Source organism: Gobio gobio (assembly GCF_949357685.1).
Source record: "Gobio gobio genome assembly, chromosome: 6".
In the NCBI taxonomy this organism is placed as follows: Eukaryota; Metazoa; Chordata; class Actinopteri; order Cypriniformes; family Gobionidae; genus Gobio; species Gobio gobio.
Genome location: NC_137102.1, coordinates 14,273,969 through 14,294,485, shown reverse-complemented (window position 1 = coordinate 14,294,485; position 20,517 = coordinate 14,273,969). Strand labels below are relative to the sequence as shown.

Sequence of the window (20,517 nt, the reverse complement as noted above, 5' to 3'; positions counted from 1 at the left end):
GGTTCCCCTATGATTACGAGCCTTTTTTTTAGAGTGTAGGCTCTGGCTCCGAACCAGCACCAGCACTGCCTCTGTGGAAAAGGGGTATAAGAAGCCTCAGAAGGACTGGACGAGGAAGATTGTAGACTCACTAGGATTCAACCTTCTAATTGAGAAGCACCCACTGATTGGAGAAGACCTGCGCATGTCTAATCTTACTGCCCCAATGACAAGCAATGTTTGCTAATTATTTTCTGAGAGTGCTCAAATGTGGTTGATTAATATTGGTTTTAAGTGTTTCAATATTCAGGAGTTCACTCACTCAACAAAACAACTCACAGTTCAATCACTTTTTGAGAGGTCAATACAAGGCTTGAATTTTTAGAATGATAATTATTCTTCGGTAAAGTGTCTAGCGAACAGTAAAACCCGTCCTCTGGGCGAACATTGACCTGACACATAGCGGTTAGGTGTGTGAACTTCCGGTGAAGTCCACAACCTCTTCTCTTCTGTGTGCGTGGCGAAGGCGGGACGTGTGACGTAGACCGGCTGGAGCTCGAGGTGTTTATTGTTCCTTCCCGTCGAGGAGAGAAAAGGGCTGGCTTAGCGAAGGCATATATCACACACACTTTCCCTGCGGTTTTAGCTTCAAGGAGCCATTTTAGTAAGGCCATAACAGGTTGATAAAGGACCGGTTGGCCATGGCGTACGCGTATCTCTTCAAATACATCATAATCGGAGACACGGGTAAGCAGCGACAGCGAGTCTGTTATTTCCGCAGTGTTGGAGTCAATGACGTGGTTCAAGCAGAGGCGCGAGGGGTGGGAGGACTGACAGCCTGTGTTTTTTTCTCTTCATATGTCTCATTAGCTCGTAGGCTAACTCTTATCACATACATAAAGTTAATTCCTAATCGCGTGCTTCATGTCACGGCAGCTGTTTGTGGTTATAAAGCTGCCACTGTCTTTTGTTTTCCGCTGGGTGGGGGGAGCTAGCAGGCAAGCTAAACGCTGCTTCATATCAGCTGTCTGCCTCAAAACAACAGCATCATTTCTGCTTTCTATGAGCGTGACATGTAGTGCGAAAAAGCGACATGCTGTGTACGTCTCAGCACGTCGGACTCAGTGTTCGTTTGCTTCGGTTACATCTTTTTCCAGTCCAGTTAAAAGGCCACAACCTGGCTAGTTAGCCAACATAGCTAGCAGCTATTTACTCTTTCTGAAAATGGCGTTGGCTCAGTTGCGTTTTACCAGAGGATAAAACATTTTAATAAGCCATTACTATAAAAGAAACCCCCATGTTGTATTACTCAAGTCCTACATTTATCGTTCAGGGTCATACAATACGTGTTTCGATGCTGGTAACCCCGTATATTTGTGGCCTGCTAAGGTTCTTCCAAGATTTCTGTTACTGTAGGCCTTTCCCCAAGAGATACGACAACAGCAGACAATGCATTTATTTTATTTAAATGTGTTATCTGTCACTTAGTTACGAACATAACCCCCCAAAAGATAAATAAATACTATTTTGCCATAATATAACGCTGAGTAGGGTGCTGATGTTTAATTCAACCCAGCACTCTCCATATTATGCATTCACGTAATTGCAGGGAACGTCTTTGTTTTGTTTGTTTTTTTAACCTATTTTATATGAAGTGTTATTTACTGATATGTATTGACATTTTAAAATGAATAATTTGATCCCATGCACTTACTGTGTTCATGCATCTTGCATACGTGTATTTAAAATAGCTGCATGTAACTACTTTCTGCTTCTAAGGTCTAAAATTGTATTTATAGGTCTAGATAAATAATTACACTAATTATCCCTAAACTTACCAGTATCCCATCTTAATAGCTGCATGTGTTTTGTAATACAACATGAATGCAGTAAGTACATTGTACCTAACCTTTTTTTTTTATTACTCAAAGCCATAGTAGTTAAAGACATAATATAACGCAGGACTGGGACCATTTTTGTCCTCTAAATAATGCTGTGATTTATCTTCCCCACATAAATTAGCCGATACGAATAAAACTGTTTTTAAATTGGTAAGGTCTACATTCAACTTTAGGACCAATGCATAATAAATGCGTCTTGTCTTTTGTTTTGCAAAAGTAACCTCCAACAAGCTTTTCTTTAACAGAATAGGTAAGTTTGATTCATTGATTGTGAAGTGTCTGCTGATGAAGTTTGGTGATGCACTAAATTTTTTTTTGGAAGTCTAAACTTTTTTGTAGTGCATTTATATAAATGCAATTTAGTTTTGGCCCACATTAAGTGTCTGAGAACATTTTGATTATCTCATTCTTGAGTTTGATTTCTTTTTTTTATTTAAACAAAGCGTGTGTGTGTGCGCACGCGCGCGCAACAGTTTGACCGCTAACATTAGTTAAGGTGATAGTTCACCCCAAAATGAAAATGTTCTCAATTTACTCATACTCATGTTGTTCCAAATGTGTATGACTGAGTTTCATCTGTTGAACACAAAAGAATAACCAAACCGTTTTGGTTAACGTTGACTTCCATTGTATGGACACAAAACCTTGAGACATTTCTCAAAATATCTTTATTTGTGTTCCACAGAAGAAAGTAAGTAATTCAGGTAGAGTAAATGATGAAAGGATTTTCATTTTTGGGTGAACTGCAGCTTTAATTGTCTATGCCTGATCTAGAATAGTTTGTACCATATCATCTAATGATCCAGTTTGTTGTGGAGCCAAAGTATTTCAGCATCTTGCCCAACTTCCACATGCACAGTTGTCTACAGTGGTTTTCTACCTTTTGTATCAGGTCTTGAGCTGTGCTCAAGACAAAAGCAACCATCATATAAACTCTACAATGCCTAATGCATTTCATAAGACTGAACAATAGTAAAATTGGACTTGTCAGACTTAGCTTGGTTGTAAAAGTGATGTGTTTGTAAGTATGTGTAAACAGGCTCATGCCTCTGCATGTTGCTCAACCCAAGTCAGTTGATGCTCATCTGAAACTTGATCTAGCTAGTCGTTACTAGGCATCATGAGATTGCATCTAGCCTTGTGTTCATGAGGTGCAAGTTTGCAGTCTTAAAGGGTTAGTTCACCCAAAAATGAAAATTCTGTCATTAATTACTCACCCTTATGTCGTTCGAGACCCGTAAGACCTCCGTTCATATTCGGAACACAAATGAAGATATTTTTGTTGAAAGCTGATGGCTGAGAGGCTTCAGATAGGCCTCCATTGGCATTCAGTACACTTAAGGCCCGGGTATACTTCACTTACCGCGCCCGGACGCGTCACGCGCGCAGCCCTGTCCGCGCGTCTTTCAAAGTATACTACACAACGGATGCGCGCGGAGGATCGCGTTCGACACATGCGCAGTAAAAAAGTGTCTATGCTCCACCAGACATCGGAGGGCAGCACTGAGTCCTGTCATCAACGGGACATTCGCTGGGCATGATCGGAGAAGAACTGTAGTGCATCCACAATTGCTACATAGTTTGGAAGAAACACTGAAGAATCAAAAATTCTCTCTTTTTTTTCCAAGCGTGTTGTTTTTAAACCGGTCTTTGCACACTCTTCTTCGACGGCTGAACACTGTGCTCAATACTGTGTTTATTGCCACCTAGTGGACTCTTTGTACTGCTGGCGCATGCGCTGTTGCACGCGGACCGTCCGCGCGGTCACAAAATTTGGGCTGCGCGCGGACAGGGTGTGCGGCCGGCCGCGAGCCCTCCGAGTGACGAAAATTACGTCATGCGGGCGGTGCACGAACGCGGACAGCCGAAGTATACCCGGGCCGTTATACTCCCAAGACCGATAAAAGGCACTTAAAATGTCGTTACAAAGTCCATCTCACCACAGTGACTCTACAATAATCTTACGATGCGACGACAATAGTTTTTGTGCGCAAAAAAAAATCTAAATAACACCTTTATCCAGCTTGTTATTGCCTTCCGCGTGTGCCTCCACGACGCATGCGCGAGAATATGACGTAGCGCCGGGGTTCGGGAATCCATGAAATGCACACTCTAACCCCATTTTGAGCACTACGCCGAGACCTAAAGCACGATCAATGTAGAATCCAACAGCTGAGACACGCGCGTCTTCCTCTGATTGTAAACAAATCACTTCTGGGTCATGTGTCCGAACGCCGGATCTGCGTCATATTCTCGCGCATGCGTCGTGGAGGCACACACGGAAGGCAGTAACAAGTTGGAAAAAGGTGTTATTTTGATTTTTTTTGCGCACAAAAACTATTGTCGTCGCATCGTAAGATTATTGTAGAGTCACTGTGGTGAGATGGACTTTGTAACGATGTTTTGAGTGCCTTTTATCCGTCTTGGGAGTATAAGTGTACTGAATGCCAATGGAGGCCTATCTGAAGCCTTTCTCAGCCATCAGCTTTCAACAAAAATATCTTCATTTGTGTTCCGAATATGAACGGAGGTCTTACGGGTCTCGAACGACGTGAGGGTGAGTAATTAATGACAGAATTTTCATTTTTGGGTGAACTAACCCTTTAAAACTGGCTTGAAAAGTTTTGCTTGATTTCTGGACAAACTATATTTGCATTTAATTAGCAGACACCTCTAAACTTAAGTTACCCACAAATTAAAATAAAATGAGCACAAGTGATTCGTTTGAACAGACCAGCTATACAACTAGTGCTACTATACATTTCCCATGAGCACTAGAACTTCTATGCAAGTACAGAACAGCATACTTCAGGGTTATATTGAAGCAGTAGCATTTTTCACAAGTGACAACTTCAGCTCAAGTATTTTTGTGAAACTGGTATTTGTTTTTCAATTTAGTTACTAAATGTTCTGTAGGCTGAGTGTAATGTTTGCTGTAGGTGAGTCTGCACATTACACGTTGTAATTTCAGCATTTTGTTGTCTCCATCTCTCTTGTGAGCGCTCTTTGAATGCTGCTCGCTCGCTTGGCAACGGCTGTTGCTCATGGTAACGCCTCCTCCGAATGTCATAAGCATTTAACCTGTTTGTGTATCATGGCAGATCCTCTAATCTCATTTTGGTGGATGACTTAATTTAGTTATGCCAGTAATGTAAAATGTCTTGAACTGGCGATTTTACTCAATTAATGTAGTTATTTTCATATAGAATCGAGTCCACGTAAATTAGCTGGTGAGGTTTTGTTAATGAATAATCAGGTTTGTAGTTTAAAATGCAGAGAACTTGTTGCTTTTTTACATTCACATTACACAGCGAATATTGAATAGAAAATGTGATAAATGTCTTTGTTTTTGCTATCAATCCATCAGGTTACCAATTTAAAGAGCACCTATCATGGCATTTAAAATGTTCCAAATATTGTTTTAGAAGTCCCCAACAACAGTTTTGCATGCATGCAATGACAAAAAAGACTTTAGTTTTCTTATAATATGCATTTATTTTTACCTGTTTTGACAGCGATTCTCAAATGATTCCTTTAGTGATTCACTTTTCAAAACCCCGCCTTTACGTGACGCTAATCTGCGGTGATTGGTCCGATGACCCAGTCAGTTGTGATTGGTTTAGTCTGTGCAGATATTTTCGGAAACGGAACGCCCATCAAAGTCTTATAGTGACAGTAGTTTGTTAATATGTGTCAGGAGTTATGAATATGAAAACCGCGTCGGTACTGTTTGATTGTAATATGAGCCTCAGCTGATCTCATTCATAAAAAAACTCCTCTATTCTCCTCACGAAGACTCGCGACAAATCAACATCACTCAGGGCTTTTAGTTCAAAAGTGTGCAGATGAGGAGACATATTGATAGATTCTCATATGTCTGTGTCAAATTTCTAAACAGAGGAGTATTTTTTATTCAATACTTCCTCAAAATGGGCAGTTATAGCCTAATCATGAGCGATTGAGTCTCTTATGTGTTGTTTTCAATTCATACTGGCAGCCGGAGGGCGCTCTGTGCACATGTAGTCCATGTACAGACAGACGAAGAAGAACCATGTGCCATAATAGAAGTCCATAATAAAAGCTTCCTGAGATCGCGAAACATACATTTGACGACTAATAAACACACAATCGCGACGATGTATGGTTTGTCTTCAAGCCACTTAGTCTTCAAATGCTCATCCTTGGGCAGATGAAAAAAGTTTGCTTTTGAGTGGCACTTCAGAACACAGCGTCTCGTCGCCATGATGTTTTCTAGTTTTCACTGGCGTCTTGGAGCGCAATAAGTGGGCGTATCGTATTCAAATAACTTGACAAGTTGACGTCATCTAGTCAGAGAAAAAGCTTCGGTCTTCTAACGATTCTTAAAAATGACTCAGAGTCGACTCTTACTTTTGAAAGAAAATAACTATATATACGGTGCACTGTCATATTTCAAGCTATCACAGGATGTTTTTGTTCACTTAGATCTATGTTACACACTACATGAAAGGTAAATTTCAAAATTCCATGATAGGTGCTCTTTAACTTCTAAATTATTTGTATTTTTTATTGATCTTGTTTTTTTTTTTAAATCTCATTCATTTTAGCAGTAGAATAATGAGATGGCTCACACAATGGCTTTGATTAAACCATTTATGTTTATGCGCGTTGTTGGAAAATGAGGTGAAAGGGGAAGCCAGCATTAGCCTCACTACAGAAATGACCCTATCACTTTTTAAAAAATTCAATTAAATCCTGAACAAATGACTTTGATGTAATGGGATACAGCAGATGTATAGACCTGAGGCTAATTGTGGCCATTCACATGTGACCCTCTGTGTTTGTTTTGCAGGTGTGGGGAAGTCGTGCCTATTATTACAGTTTACAGATAAGCGCTTTCAGCCAGTGCACGATCTCACTATCGGTAAGGCTCTTTTAACCACATATTCTCTCATTAATTAAAACAGCAGAAATGGGTCTCATTAGCACAGGAAACCGACTGGTGCCAGTCTCCTTGAAGTGTTTTTTTGTTGTTGTAAGGAACTTTCTAAAAACACACAATTATGGCATTTGTTTTGTGTTTGATGGAGCTGCACGATCCTGGATAAATTAAGAATCACACTTTTTCTGAATAGACAACCAAAATATTTTTTTTTACTAGAGGTTCTAAAATGTTTATTGCTGTAGTCTATTTAAAAAAAAAAAAGTAAGGATAAAAATAAATATTCAATGACTAATGCATTTTAACGATCTCTTGTCGCCACCTACTGGCCTAATGATGTATTTGATACAATCTTTAATCGAAGATACTTTATTTACTCTATTTTGATTGCTACCATAGACATCAGTGTTTAAATCCGAACTATAAACTTTTATCTCAGTACTTCTGTGATACTTTAAATGTTTATAACCCAGAATTAATGATACTGTGTGGTTGAAAAGACTGTTTGTTGAAGCTTTTTCATACATGACAACTGGGGCACATTCAAGCTCAAACCGGTGCACAACATTTTGCTCCGGTTTCCGGGTTGAACGAGATGTTTACTGGAAACGGTGTGCAATGGTGTGCAACGGGTTTGAGATAAATTTTTTCTTGTTTCGTGGGTGTGTCAAAAATGTCAGCCCAATCAGCAACAACATGTATATAAACCATGCGGTATTAATGAGACGGCTCGCACAAACAAGTAAAGTCGTTTACAAATGTGTGCTGCAGCTCGGTATACGGAACAATTGAAGATATTAGAAGACATGTTTGTCGTAAGAGTTTTATAGTACAAATATAGCATATCAACATGATGTAGTTGTTTATATTTTTAGATTCATTGCAAGGCAAGTTTATTTAGGCTATATATCAAATTTCATACACAATGGTAATTAAGGGCTTTACATAAAAGGAGAGAGATATTAAAAGGTATTAAAAAAGTAAGAACTAGAAATAAAATTATTTAAATTTGAATTGATTACCAGGAGATAAAGTTAATTAAATGGGATGGGGATGTTCTCTTTTATTCTGGACGGCAAGGGCAGTGACTGCATCGAGTGTATTTTGCAGTATTAAGCATGTATTTATACCGTTTTCATTATGCTCTGAAAATTCTTCAAAAAGAACACAAAGAATGGCCTTCTCAGCTGCCATAGTTGTAACTCTTGCGTCACGCACCACCGTTTCGGTTTAAAAAACTTTTTGTCTGGGCCCTGCTCTCTCTGGCTCAGCAGCAGATTTTAATGTTCCGCTGTGATCGTACTTGTCAAAGTTTTAATAGACATAGCCTTAGACATGTGCCGGTAAACAGTAATACGATATACCGCAATAATGAACATGCACAATATTGTTATCGTGGGCACTTCAAAATACCGTGAATAATTATTTATTACGAATTATTCAGATTTTTAGAATGTATTTTAAGAATACTTTACCCATCAACCGTTTAAAATGAACAACGTGTCAAAGAGGAACGTGCACTGATGTAAACAGACCGTTCATGAGCCGAGCACATGGCGGAAGGCGTGAAGACGCACTGAAGTGCACATTCACTTTCAGACAGCAGAGGGCGCTGATGGAACAGCAGAAATACAGCAGTTTCCCCAGTAACCACAATCCGGTGCTCGTCATCCCATAACCTAATACTTAAAGACTTAAAGTCATTTTCAAACTTAATTTTTTTTTTAAAGTTTTAAATTACATGCCCTAGATATTGTTTGAATATGTTCTGACTGTTGTTCAATCACATACTTTACAATATGGCTCCATTATTTAACATTAGTTCATTTATTAACAAACTGACAGTGAAAAATACTTCTAAAGCATGTATTAATCTTAGTTAAATGTACATTTCAGCATTTAATAACACATTATTACAATCAAAAGTTGTAACTGTATTATTTAATGGACCTGAGCTTACACTAACAGTTGCTTTTTTAAACTAACATTATCAAAGAAGAATAACTTCTGTAAAAATTTAGCTATTCGCTCTTTGTTGATGTTAATGCATTAACTGGCGAGACATTATTGTAAAGTGTTACCTATTGTTCTTTATAATTCTTTAGCACTTTAATCTGTTTCAAATATTTGTTTACTTTATACATTTTTGTGTATTGCTTTATTGTATTTAAATGTTTGGTTCTTTTGTTATAAGAAAGTTTTTAAACCTGTTATAGTATGACAACACTTTTTTTGCAACTTTTTTTAAAATATCGTGATAATACCGTATACCGTGATAAAAGCTTCAGCAATTAATCGCAACATGAAAATTTGATACCGGCACATGCCTACATAGCCTAATCATTGTCATTTAGCAATAAGATTGTGTGGGTATTTGAATAGAGATTGCAGTCTTTTAACGATTAATCGTGCAGCTCTAGTGTTTGAGGCTCCGTTTACTCCATATGAGCACATTCCACAAAACCTGGGCAAATAAATGTATCCAAATGTATTTAAAGTTGCCATTTGATAACTATTGTCAATGTTTTAAATATATATTTATATGCTTTAAAATGAAAGTTCCGTAGTGTTGATGCAAATCCGAGGTGATGTGTTCACTGCCCTCTGCTGTCCAATGAGTCATGAATCAATCTCTGCCTTCATTTGTCTTGACAGGTGTTGAATTTGGAGCGCGAATGATCACTATAGATGGCAAACAGATAAAACTTCAGATTTGGGACACGGTAAGATTACAGTCATCTGATTTCTTATTTGTGTAGAGAGCACAAGTTTGTTTCTCAGTGTGACCATTTAGGTCCAATTCATGCCCGTAGTAAATGATTTGAGCGTTACCATGCCTGATATATGAAATTGACACAGTGGAGACAGTTTTGAGGGAAGATGTGCTTCCTGATTAGGCAGATTTGGCCATACAGTAATGCCAATGCAGCAATATGTCTGAGGCTGCTCATGGGAGCTCCGTTCTGCTGTCAGGCTGCTTTGAGCCAGTCACATGACATCGAACCTAAATGTCATGACTAATGATTCTAGGGCCACAGAAAAATAATGTCATGACAATACTGTCCCAAGCAGTATAATAGTAATGTCCTGTGCTTTGATGCCAAATGCCGCAAACAGAGATAAATATAAGTTAATTTCACCCTTTTAAGAGCCCTCCAAAAATATCTACTATAAGTAAAGTTTGCAAAAGATTAGTTTCCATAGATATTTTTTAAAGGGTAACTAAACCCCTGCTCAGAGCTTAACTTCACCCACTGGCAATTTTCAAAAAATGCTGGAAAAGTGGGCAGAGCCCGGCGGACACAGAGGGGATGAACCGAGGGCGGGGCTGAGCGGAGGGTGTGCACCTGAGACCCGCAGTGACGGATTGATTGACAGCTGTTAGACTTGCGAGTCGCAAAGATGGAGAATGACTGGAGTGACGCCAGCTTTGCAACGGAGCGGCCATTTCTCCTACCTTCACCTGAAGTGGAGGAGGGTGGATTGTCTGTAACAGACACAAACCCGGAGCCTTATCAATGCGAGCCGCTGCTCAAACTGCGTTAACTCCCGATGCCGACGAAGCTAGTGAAGCAGCCGCGCAAGAGAACTGACCTAATCTATCTGCATCCGTGGCAACCACTTGCGTGTCAGGGTTTGAAAGCGCGTCTCATGTATGAAAATTATCTGTACACATGACGGGCGGCAATAATATCGCAAGAAAAGCCTGACGTGTACTGACAACTGCATTATTTAACCGTATTTTCTTCAATACAATGTTAAAGCAAGTGTCAAGTGAGTTTCATTCATAATGTTTCTACTTCATGTAACATGACAGTTCATACTGGAGTGAACTTGAACCCGTTCTCCTCATGTGATTGGGGGAAACATTTCTGAGGGCGTGGTGAGCTCGTGCCAGGGGCGCGGATAGTGAGACGTTGGAGGTACCATCCTACGTCACGATGTACCACAACGTCCAATAGGAAAATTCAACTGCAGTAGCCACCGTTCAACCTTAAGAGGGCAGCACTTTGGCGGTTTTACACCATATTTTATAGAATTAAAACACTTTATACTCAAATGTCAAAACATTTACTCGAATCAATGAACAGCATTAATAAAGCCCCAGTATTACAGATCATTAACTAAAAAAAGTTGGTTTAGGGTTTAGTTACCCTTTAATTGCTGTCAATAGAGAAAGCGTTGCTCTTTGAAGCCAAATGGTGTAGTTATGAAATGAACCAGCAGGGCTGATCCCTTGCTTCATCCACATGCTCTCTTTTTCTTAAGCCCTGCCCTCCAAAGACGTGTCAACAAACCTGATGTCTTGTTCAAAACAGGGAGAAAATGTTTCTAATTGGTGTGTTTCCTTGCCGTATGTTGCTCCTGTTTTTTTTTCACCTATGTTGCACAGAATGAAACGTGTTTGATTTCTTAAGATGCCTATTTCACTCAAATATGTGGGACATAAATGCTAGTGTGTAAAAAAAAATACACTGGCTTTAATGTTTAAAGTTTCTTATGTATACCAAGGCTGCATTAATTTGATCAAAAAATACAGTAAAAGCATTTAAATTACATTTAAAATAACGATAACTACAAAAATAACTTTCATATTTCAACTTAATGTTGTAAAATGTCATTTTATTCCTGTGATGGAAAAAGCTACATTTTCAGCATCATTACGCCAGTCTTCAGTGTCACATGATCCTTCAGCAGAGGTGTAAAATGTACTCAAAAATGTGAAAATACAAGTACTGAGTGAAAATTTTACTCATACTCAGTATTAATCATACTTGAGTAAAAGTAAAAAAAAGTACCACATTAAAATTTTCAAGTATTAAAAAAAGTAAAAGTAACAGCAAGAATGAAAACTAGAGATTATTGTTTAAGCTTTTAATCTCTTAAAAAAACATTAAGTGAATGAACCACATAGAAGGTTTTATCCTGCTTTAGAACTGTTTGTTTTTAATTGTATTTGATTATCAAACTATAAGACTACCACCTAATGGTAAGTTGTAAAACCTCGGATTTAACTTGAGCAGAAACTGGTTTTCAAAATGGTCCAGCCTCTTGAAGTGCTGAAAACTCTCGCTCCAATTTCCAGGTCAAGGTGCTGTGCATTGTGGTAATTGATGCGACATGACGTCACTTCCAAAGGACCAATGAACATGTCTGGCCAATTTCATGGAATGTGAAAACGAGTCTCATTGGCAGAATAAATACAATTTAAATTAAACTGGGCATCAGCGCAATTCAATTTGTTTGGTAATGGCACAGGAAAATAGAAGGAAGTGATCTCCAAAAAAGAAGTATACTTTTTGACTGTATATAAAAATGTAAGGAGTAAAAAGTATGTTTTTTTCTTAAAAATTTAATTAACTAAAAGTATTGATTTTTAATTGTACTCAAGTAAAGTAAAAATCCCCCAAAATAATACTGAAGTACAGTAATCTAGTAAAATTACTCAAGTATTTTACACCTCAGAAATCGTTCAAATATGATTTGCTGCTCAAGAAATTTTTATTTTTTTCAAGATTCTTTGATAAATAGAAAGTAATTTCAGGAGAACACCATTTATTTGAAATATATTATTTTTAACATAACACGTAAATGTTTTTCGTCACTTTTAATCAATTCAACACAAATTTTTATCCCAAGCCTTTGAACCGTTGTTTATATTTACTGTATTTTTTTATTTTTTAAACTTTTTTCCCCCCTGTGATTTACCTCTGCAAAATATGCCACCTTGAATAGGTCTTGATTCCTTGTAACTGGGTGTATGTTTGTTTTATTTACAGAGCTGATAAACTTTGTCTCAGTTGACTTGGATCAGTTATTTGCCAGCATGTACAAGTGTTTATACAATATAGCATTCAATATTTTGAGATAATCATGAGCGGACTTGTTTATCTTCCTTATGTTAATAAAAAAAAATGTCTTGGCTGCACATAAACATTTTGACCAGCAGAGGGAGACAGCATATCAATAACCATGATGTTGTGGTCATAGCTTCAGTAGTTGTTGTTTATATCAGATGTAGGTTTTGTATACTCTCTTAGAAGGTTGGTAAGAGACTCACACCAGTTATGTATGTCTAAATGCGTCTCTTTGCAACTTAAATGAAGTCACATTAAACATTAAAACGGATGTTTTCCTGTTTATAGCCAGTTTGCAAGGGCGAGGCTGTCTAATGAAAAATCTGATGTCGAGATAATTAGGGGTAATCATGTGGTGGTTGTTTGGTGTGGGTTAGATGATGTCACCTCAATTGTACTGTGCCTTTAAATGCACCATAAATAATTTATTTCAAGGTTATTTCAACAAGCTCTGTGATAAAACTAGAGAAGATGGAGGAGGGTGTTGGATGAAGTAACAGGAGAAATCTGCATGTCTGGCCTTCCTGTAACCTTTCACTCCAGCAGATGGCAGGCATAACAGTGTCATTCATCATTTATTCACAATGGGCTCCATTAACTCTAATGTTAACAGCTGCCCCAGGGAGTGGATTATTGAATTCAAATACGTGCTCCTGGCTTATTTGCCTGCTGTCAAAGGGGCTGGGTTGACCAGAGGCCATCTTATTCCATGACACGCCGCTGAACGGTGGCCGTTCGCTGGGGGCTGGTAGGTCCGACAGGCATCAGTGACGCTTTGGAGATGCGTTGTGGGGTGGAGAGTCGACGGAGGGTCTGTGCATGGGAAGTCACTGTGGTCTTTTAGAGCTGGAGTTCCCAGGGCAACACCAGCCTGGAGGGATTTTGAAGATGGTTTACGCACAGAGTGTAAACCCTATACACCCAGTGGACATTGTTGGCACCTCATTGTTCCTTATAAACAGGCTTTTACTGGTGCTGTGATCCCTGTGTCTGTGTGTTTTAGGCCGGACAGGAGTCCTTCCGCTCAATCACCAGGTCTTACTACAGAGGTGCAGCTGGGGCTCTGTTAGTTTATGACATCACAAGGTGAGACCAAACTCGGACGACTGTCATATTTATGTTCTGCTCCTCTGCTTTACTATCTTGTCCACTCCAGTTTCAGGACTTCGCTACAAAGATTATTCTTGTTTAATTCACTTTTGATGTTTGTTATATTTGCAGAAGGGACACTTTTAATCACTTGACAACTTGGTTAGAAGATGCTCGTCAACATTCCAACTCTAACATGGTCATCATGCTCATTGGAAATAAAAGGTTAGTGTACACCATGATCATTATTATTATTAGTAGTAGTAGTAGTAATAGTAGAAATAGTCTTTTTTTATTATTTGTATTAAACCCTGGTGTAAAGTGGACCTGTTCACACCCTTTTTTAACTCATTTTCATGGATCTTATCTATTGATCATTGGCTTGATTTTAGTTCTTTTGAAACTTTCTATTAATTGAATGGTCCTGAAACAAAACACATCATAGTTTCAGGATTGATAATGATAATGCATGTTTCCTGAGCACCAAATCAGCATATTGGAATGATTTCTGAAGGATCTGACACTGAAGACTGGAGTAATGATGCAGAAAATCACAGGAATAAATGACATGTTTAAAAATTTCAAATAGAAAAGTTATTCTAAATTGTAATAATATTTACAGTATTACTGTTTATACTGCATTTTTGATCAAATAAATGGAGCCTTGGTGAGCATGAGAGATTTCTTTCAAAAACATTCAAAAATCTTACTGAGCCCAGTCCAAAATAATCTTTTGAATTAAACCAAATCTGATTTGTCTCCTCATGCCAGTGATTTGGAGTCACGGAGAGAGGTGAAGAAAGAGGAAGGAGAGGCCTTTGCTAGAGAACATGGGCTGATCTTCATGGAGACTTCTGCAAAGACTGCATCAAACGTAGAAGAGGTAAAACAGCTCTTGTGTGGCACAGAGGTCTTCAGTGCTTGTGTCGTGATTTATGTTTGGGTCCTTGTGCGAAAACATGTGCACATACGTGCATATAGATAACACCCTAGGGACACACAGGCTGGGGAGAAAAGCATTCCGATTTCTGTGGTCTAAGCCAAGAAGCTAAAGCAGGGCTTAGAGCTGGCTTTAAAAGAGTGGGGATGTTAAATTGTGGAAGTCCCTCCCCCATCCTCCCACCCGAAGTCGCCTCAATGATTAATTTGTCTCATTAGTGTCGTGTGAATTCTCCTGACCCTTCCCCCACCCCTTTATGACGTTTCAATCTCCTATTTAAGGTTCATGCATATTCATAGATTCCCTGCCACACACACATCCTCAGATACGAGCGCACACATCTGTGGCACTCGCTCAGCCATCTCTTTCTCTCTCGGTGGTAATTGAGCCACAGAGGACTGATTGCTCTGGAGAGCTGAGAGGCAGTTGCACCAAAAAGCAAAGCAGCTCTGTTAATTAGGCTACAAAATGCCGGTGGCAGTTCTTAACACTTAAAAGGTGAGCCATGCACACGGCCGTGTTTATTTTCTCTGGCTGACCAATGTGTGCTCAACTCGAGTAATAATAGACATCATCACTTTCAGCCAGATGGGGGCACCAGCCTTCAACTGTACAAACCTTGCCGGTTTGAACATTTCAAGTTAATCCTATCTGTTTTATCGATCGGACTAATTTATTCACGAATTATATTGATTCCCTTATACAGTATTGTTTTGTTTTCAGTATTGGTTATGTTTTGCATCGGTCTCATTGAATTTAGTGTGAGTTCTGTATGAGTTTATCATCTTAAGCAGGATGGCATTTTAATCACATGGATAAAATATGGTCCTTTTCCTTGTGTTTCAGGCATTTATCAACACGGCCAAGGAGATTTATGAAAAGATCCAGGAGGGAGTCTTCGATATAAACAACGAGGTAACCCATATGACAAGGAAGCACATTCTTTGTTTGCTTTTACAACTTAACAGTAATTGGGTCAAGAGGACTTCCTGTAGCATTACATTGAAATCCATTATGTATTGTCTGGTGGGTGGATTCAGAAATTTTAAACTAAATTTACAAACCTTTTCCATGAAGGTGAAATGTGTATTTTGCTAAAACACTTGCTACTTTCCCTACTTGATATACAGAGACAATGTTAAGATATTCATAGGATGAATCCCCCAAAAGTAAACATTGTAGCTCTGTGACCAGTTTAACCAATGATATGTGTGTGTATATGTGCATTTCTTTTTTTCTGCTCATTTAATTGTTTAGTGACCTTTAAATTACACACTTCGCCTTTCATTTTAATGAAAGCTGCTGCTATATGACAGATACTTTGTCATTCGTTTTCCATCAGTATATGGGGTTTAATAAAAGAGTAAAGTCATATACTAGAGTCTCACATTGGATGGTTGATGCACTTTGTACTGTGGTGATGTTTTCCCACAGTAGCCACATTGTCCTCAAATCTATGCAAATTCAGATGTAATAGCCAATGGAGCATAGCAGATATTATTGTACTGGTTTGCACGTGATTCAGGCATTGTAAAAGCCCATAAAATGCTTCAAAATGTTATGGTGGTGAATACTTGTACAATGACATAAACACATATACGCCTGAAGTGAGGGGAAGGAGCAAGGTGAAGACGAACGCAGATCTGCTCCAGGGAAAGCTCCACACAAGCCCTCCAGCCCTTCAGTTTCTCTCTACTGGCTGGTAGCCAACACATAAATTCCTCACATATTGTAAGTTACAACTGGTTGGATGGAGGTGAGCCCACTGCAGCTATTTTATTAGAGTAGTAGGAAGGGTTTTCTTTTCTTTTCTTTTTTTAAAGTTAAGGCACAGCATCCAAACCGCATCAGCTGATAGAGATCCTGGCCAGGAACCTTAAGGCTCACATGTGAGCTCACCCCAGATCACTATAAATCAGATTTGGCGCAATGTGGAGTTTCCTGAGAATGTTACAAAAGCACAGCTTCACTACGGCATGTCTGTTTTGAACACAAGCCCACTTAAGTTGGCGCGGTGGATGCCTTTTGTGTGATGAATGAAAGTGCCATCAGCTTGGGTGTGTGTGTGTTTTTAAAGCTCTGGCAGGTTTCCCTGCGTCTCTGTGTTACCGCTGGAATAACACTCCAGAGGTTCCACCCGCCTCCAGTGCTGACAAAGGCGGCCCACTAATTCAGGCCTACAGGGGCTGGTATTTTCTGCTTAATACAGCATTATGTGACAGTACAAAATCATCATCATTTCTCATGGATTCTTTTTACTTTTGGAAGCAGAGCTTCAAATTGTGTGGTCTCTTGTCATCTGAAATGGATATGAGCGTTTAAATGTCTTACATGCTTTATATTTGTGTGTGCAGGCTAACGGCATTAAAATTGGACCCCAGCATGCTGCCACTAACTCCACGATGGGCGGCAGTCAGGGAGGACAGCAAGCCGGAGGGGGCTGTTGCTGAGCACTACCCTTTACCCTCCAGTCTCCTCCACACCCCTCTCCGCCCCTTACGTTTCTACTGGACTGGTCGGGCTCACTAACATTTTCTTAACCTCCCACAGCCCAGGCCCCGGATTCAAATCATATATTAAATGGCTGTCCAAAACAAAACAAAACAAAAAAAAAAATATTTATAAAGTCCAGGTCCTCTTCAATCCTCCTGACAAACTCCTGACGCCTGTTCGGGCTACAGAAGACATTATATGGTTACTAGTAAGGAAACAGGCAGGAGCTTTGGAGTTATTATGGTAAATATATTCATGTTTGTTTCTCAGCAAATTGTTTTTTTGTTTGTTTGTTTGTTTTTTGCCCATTTGACTTCAAGCTGAACTGTATTAAACACTACAAAGTCATCTATAGTATTTTAATCGGTTTATGTGGGTGAATTCAATGAAAACTGTGGTGAACCCTGGAGTCAAAATAAAAGGAACGTAGAGCTGGTCTAAAAAAAGGATCAGCTGTTATCAAAGTGAAGAAGTTAAAAGAAGAAGAAAAAAAAAAAAAAGCAGGACTGTTTTAAATCTGTATTTATCATTCACATTCTGTATATATAGTTATCATTTCTTGCTTTGGTGTACGTTGACCGAGCTAGAATTCTGTACTGAATTTGCTTAAATTCTATACTGTATGAATAGAGCTTGAAACTGCAACAGTATTGCGATATTTCCAAAACTGCTTTGACACCATTTTTAAGGTAATCTTTTACTTCATTTATTTTAGTTTGGTCCTGCCATCTTGACCCCTCGTATAAGTGCCCCCGATCCTCCTCTCTGTATAGAAACTCTGGCTCTATATACCTATTTTAATGCCAAATTTGTGTTTACCTGTGTTCTAAAATCATGGCTCCAGATATGGATCACCTCTCCAGAACTAGATCTGCTGTTTGCCTTAAAAGATTTTGGGACGTCAAAACAATAACATATTCATGTTACACAGGATCATTTCAGTAATTACGTGCAGTCGTATATTGCATATGATAACGCTAGACTCACTTATCCATTAGACAGACACTCACACATACATGCCTGTACTTATATATCCATACAAGTCGTCACATATGCATGCATTTGTATGCATATAAATATATCTATTTTTTTCCTCTTCAAAATTAATTTTTTCCAATGCAGTCCGCTGTGTAAAGTCAGTGCAGATCCACATTAATTTAGGTGTCTGAGTGATTGTGTAAAGACTTGCTTTCTCTTGGCACTATGTTGTTAATAGATATATGGTGAACATCTTGTCTGTTGTGAAAGGGGTGTGATAAAGCCAAACCTGGAGTAACTTTGTGACCCTCGACTTTATTTGCTGTGTTCTCAAAATGAAATGCTATCACGAAAAAAATATAATAAAACCTTCTAAACTCAGTTTGCTTCTGTGGAGTTTTTTTTTTTATATACGACGGCACGGCCTTTGTGTTGGACTGCATACGAATAAAGCGTCTGTTTAAGATGTTTCTTGCCATAAATGTGTATGTTTTAGTTTAGAAAATGAGTTGCGGTGAAATCATCCGATAAAACATGAACCACAACGTGTAACAACTTATGATAAAACGTGTGTGAAGGTGCCAGAGGAATGTATCAACCCGAATGTGCATGCTTACGTGCAGCAGGCATATAGATTGAACTCACGTACAGAGGCAGACCTGAACATCCGGGGTACGGACGCCAACAGGGATTGGTTTTACGGTTCAGGTAAATTCCGCTTGTATATGTATAGTTTGGTTGCGTATAATTGAACAGTTGTGAATGGAAATTTCCAGAAAGATTCAGAAAGCAAGCACAGCATGTTTAATTGTCGTGTTTAATTCTTCTAACTGTGAAAGACAAAATGATCCACGGCATTCCAGTAAAAAACAACATAAATGCTCCATGGCATGCAGATATTATTTACAAAGGCAACAGCAGTGGATTGAGATCTCATTCAGTCAGCACACAAACAATCTTTAAAACTTAAATATAAAACGTATGATATATAAAGTATATGCATAATGTTATTTCAGTAAAAAAGACTTAGATATAATATAACGAGCGCTAAAAAGTTTCAAAAGTCGAAATATGATGTGAAAAAAATAAATACTGATTTTTAAACGAAAATGCGCTGTATCGAAACAATACGTAATGTTTATAAAGACCTGGAAAGTAAAAGAAAAAAAGCACTTGCGTCACACACAGCCCGGCGAGGTCACTCACGCGCACGCATGTTTATCCAGTAAGTCATGCACGCGCCCCCTGCCTGTGGAAGGTGAGCGCGAGTGTCTAGAGGAGAGGACACGAGAACGCGACTGCCTGGATCGATCGGATTAAACTCGAATTGAGTGAAATTAACACAAAGGAGAGAAGCAGAGTCGGCGAGGACGGGACACTGAGACGCCGACTTTACCAACAGAATTTGAATTTCGACAGTTATTCACGTATTTAAACGGATTTTCGGGATAGATGAAGAGGAGTTAATTGGTGAAAACCCTAAACTGACCCGCGTTGAGTAGGGTAAGGAATGGCTTTTCTTTCTAATGATACACTATGCATCAACCAACTTTATCATTCGCACGCAAACTTATTAGGTAGTTCCTAGCGTTTTTAACATTGTTGTACAAATATATCCGTACTTTCATAATGAGAAAACTGTGTTTGAGTGTACATTTAACTTGTTTTGTACCATGGTGGTACCCGCGGTATAAACTGTGTTTTAAACCGGTGAAAAGTTGTTTCCATTCAACGTTTCACAGGGAACACAGAAACCCCACGTTAGATTTTCATTTCTTCGCATTTTAACTTATCGAAGAATCTCAAACTAGCTCGAGCACATGCTAACATTAGCTCGTTTAGCTCACGCGCACTGCATTGTATAGAGCCGCACGGATCCCCCATAGGAGTGGAAGCGAGAAATGTGTTAGTTAAATTATATACAAGCAATCTATTATGTTCGAGGTCTAAAAAAAACACTCGTATCCATTACAGTTCTCACGATTTGATAAAACATTTTTTTCCAAAACCACATAAAGTAAGCGTTCGTTAGCAAGCTAATTGTTGAGACACGAGGTGGATTGAGCGTAGAGGTGAGTCATTGGCCGAGCGGATTGAGGGAGATCCCCGACCCCTCGTATCAACAATTACACTCAAAAATAGTTTTTACGCGCACGAAACTGCACGTAAGAATAGCCTTAAAGTTGTATGTTTGTGCTTTTCGTGTATAACATTCGATGATGCTCGAAATAGTATGTGGGAACAGCAAAGCGAGCCGGAAAGTGCGCTCGTCCAAAGGACAATATAGATACCGGGGAAGGTTGCTTGAGGCCAGATGGTCAAGTCCTCGTTTTCTTTATCTATTCGTTCAAAGGAGTC

The 20,517-nt window shown here is 39.0% G+C and overlaps 2 protein-coding genes across 3 annotated transcripts in view; both read left to right on the top strand.

Annotated features, from left to right (window-relative positions):
- The first annotated feature begins 508 nt into the window (after positions 1-508).
- On the top strand, positions 509-18,539 carry rab2a (RAB2A, member RAS oncogene family). Its single transcript, XM_079820114.1, has 8 exons — positions 509-726; positions 6,712-6,783; positions 9,457-9,524; positions 13,663-13,745; positions 13,881-13,973; positions 14,520-14,631; positions 15,535-15,603; positions 17,043-18,539. Exons 1-8 carry the CDS (start codon positions 681-683, stop codon positions 17,136-17,138), a joined length of 639 nt encoding a protein of 212 aa, XP_079676240.1. The 5' UTR covers positions 509-680; the 3' UTR covers positions 17,139-18,539.
- Positions 18,540-19,410: 871 nt separating this feature from the next.
- Positions 19,411-20,517, top strand: part of chd7 (chromodomain helicase DNA binding protein 7) — a 65,745-nt gene continuing 64,638 nt past the window's right edge. For both annotated transcript variants that reach the window (XM_079819882.1, XM_079819883.1), the window contains exon 1: positions 19,411-19,662. The gene's annotated coding sequence lies outside the window, so the exon portion shown is untranslated. The remainder of the gene's footprint in view (positions 19,663-20,517) is intronic.

Bases quoted from the DNA above. Each gene is read 5' to 3' on its own strand.
- rab2a (XM_079820114.1), top strand. From the start codon at position 681: ATGGCGTACGCGTATCTCTTCAAATACATCATAATCGGAGACACGG. The intron at 727-6,711 runs GTAAGCAGCGAC...TTTGTTTTGCAG, and splicing joins CATCATAATCGGAGACACGG to GTGTGGGGAAGTCGTGCCTA. The intron at 14,632-15,534 runs GTAAAACAGCTC...CTTGTGTTTCAG, and splicing joins CTGCATCAAACGTAGAAGAG to GCATTTATCAACACGGCCAA.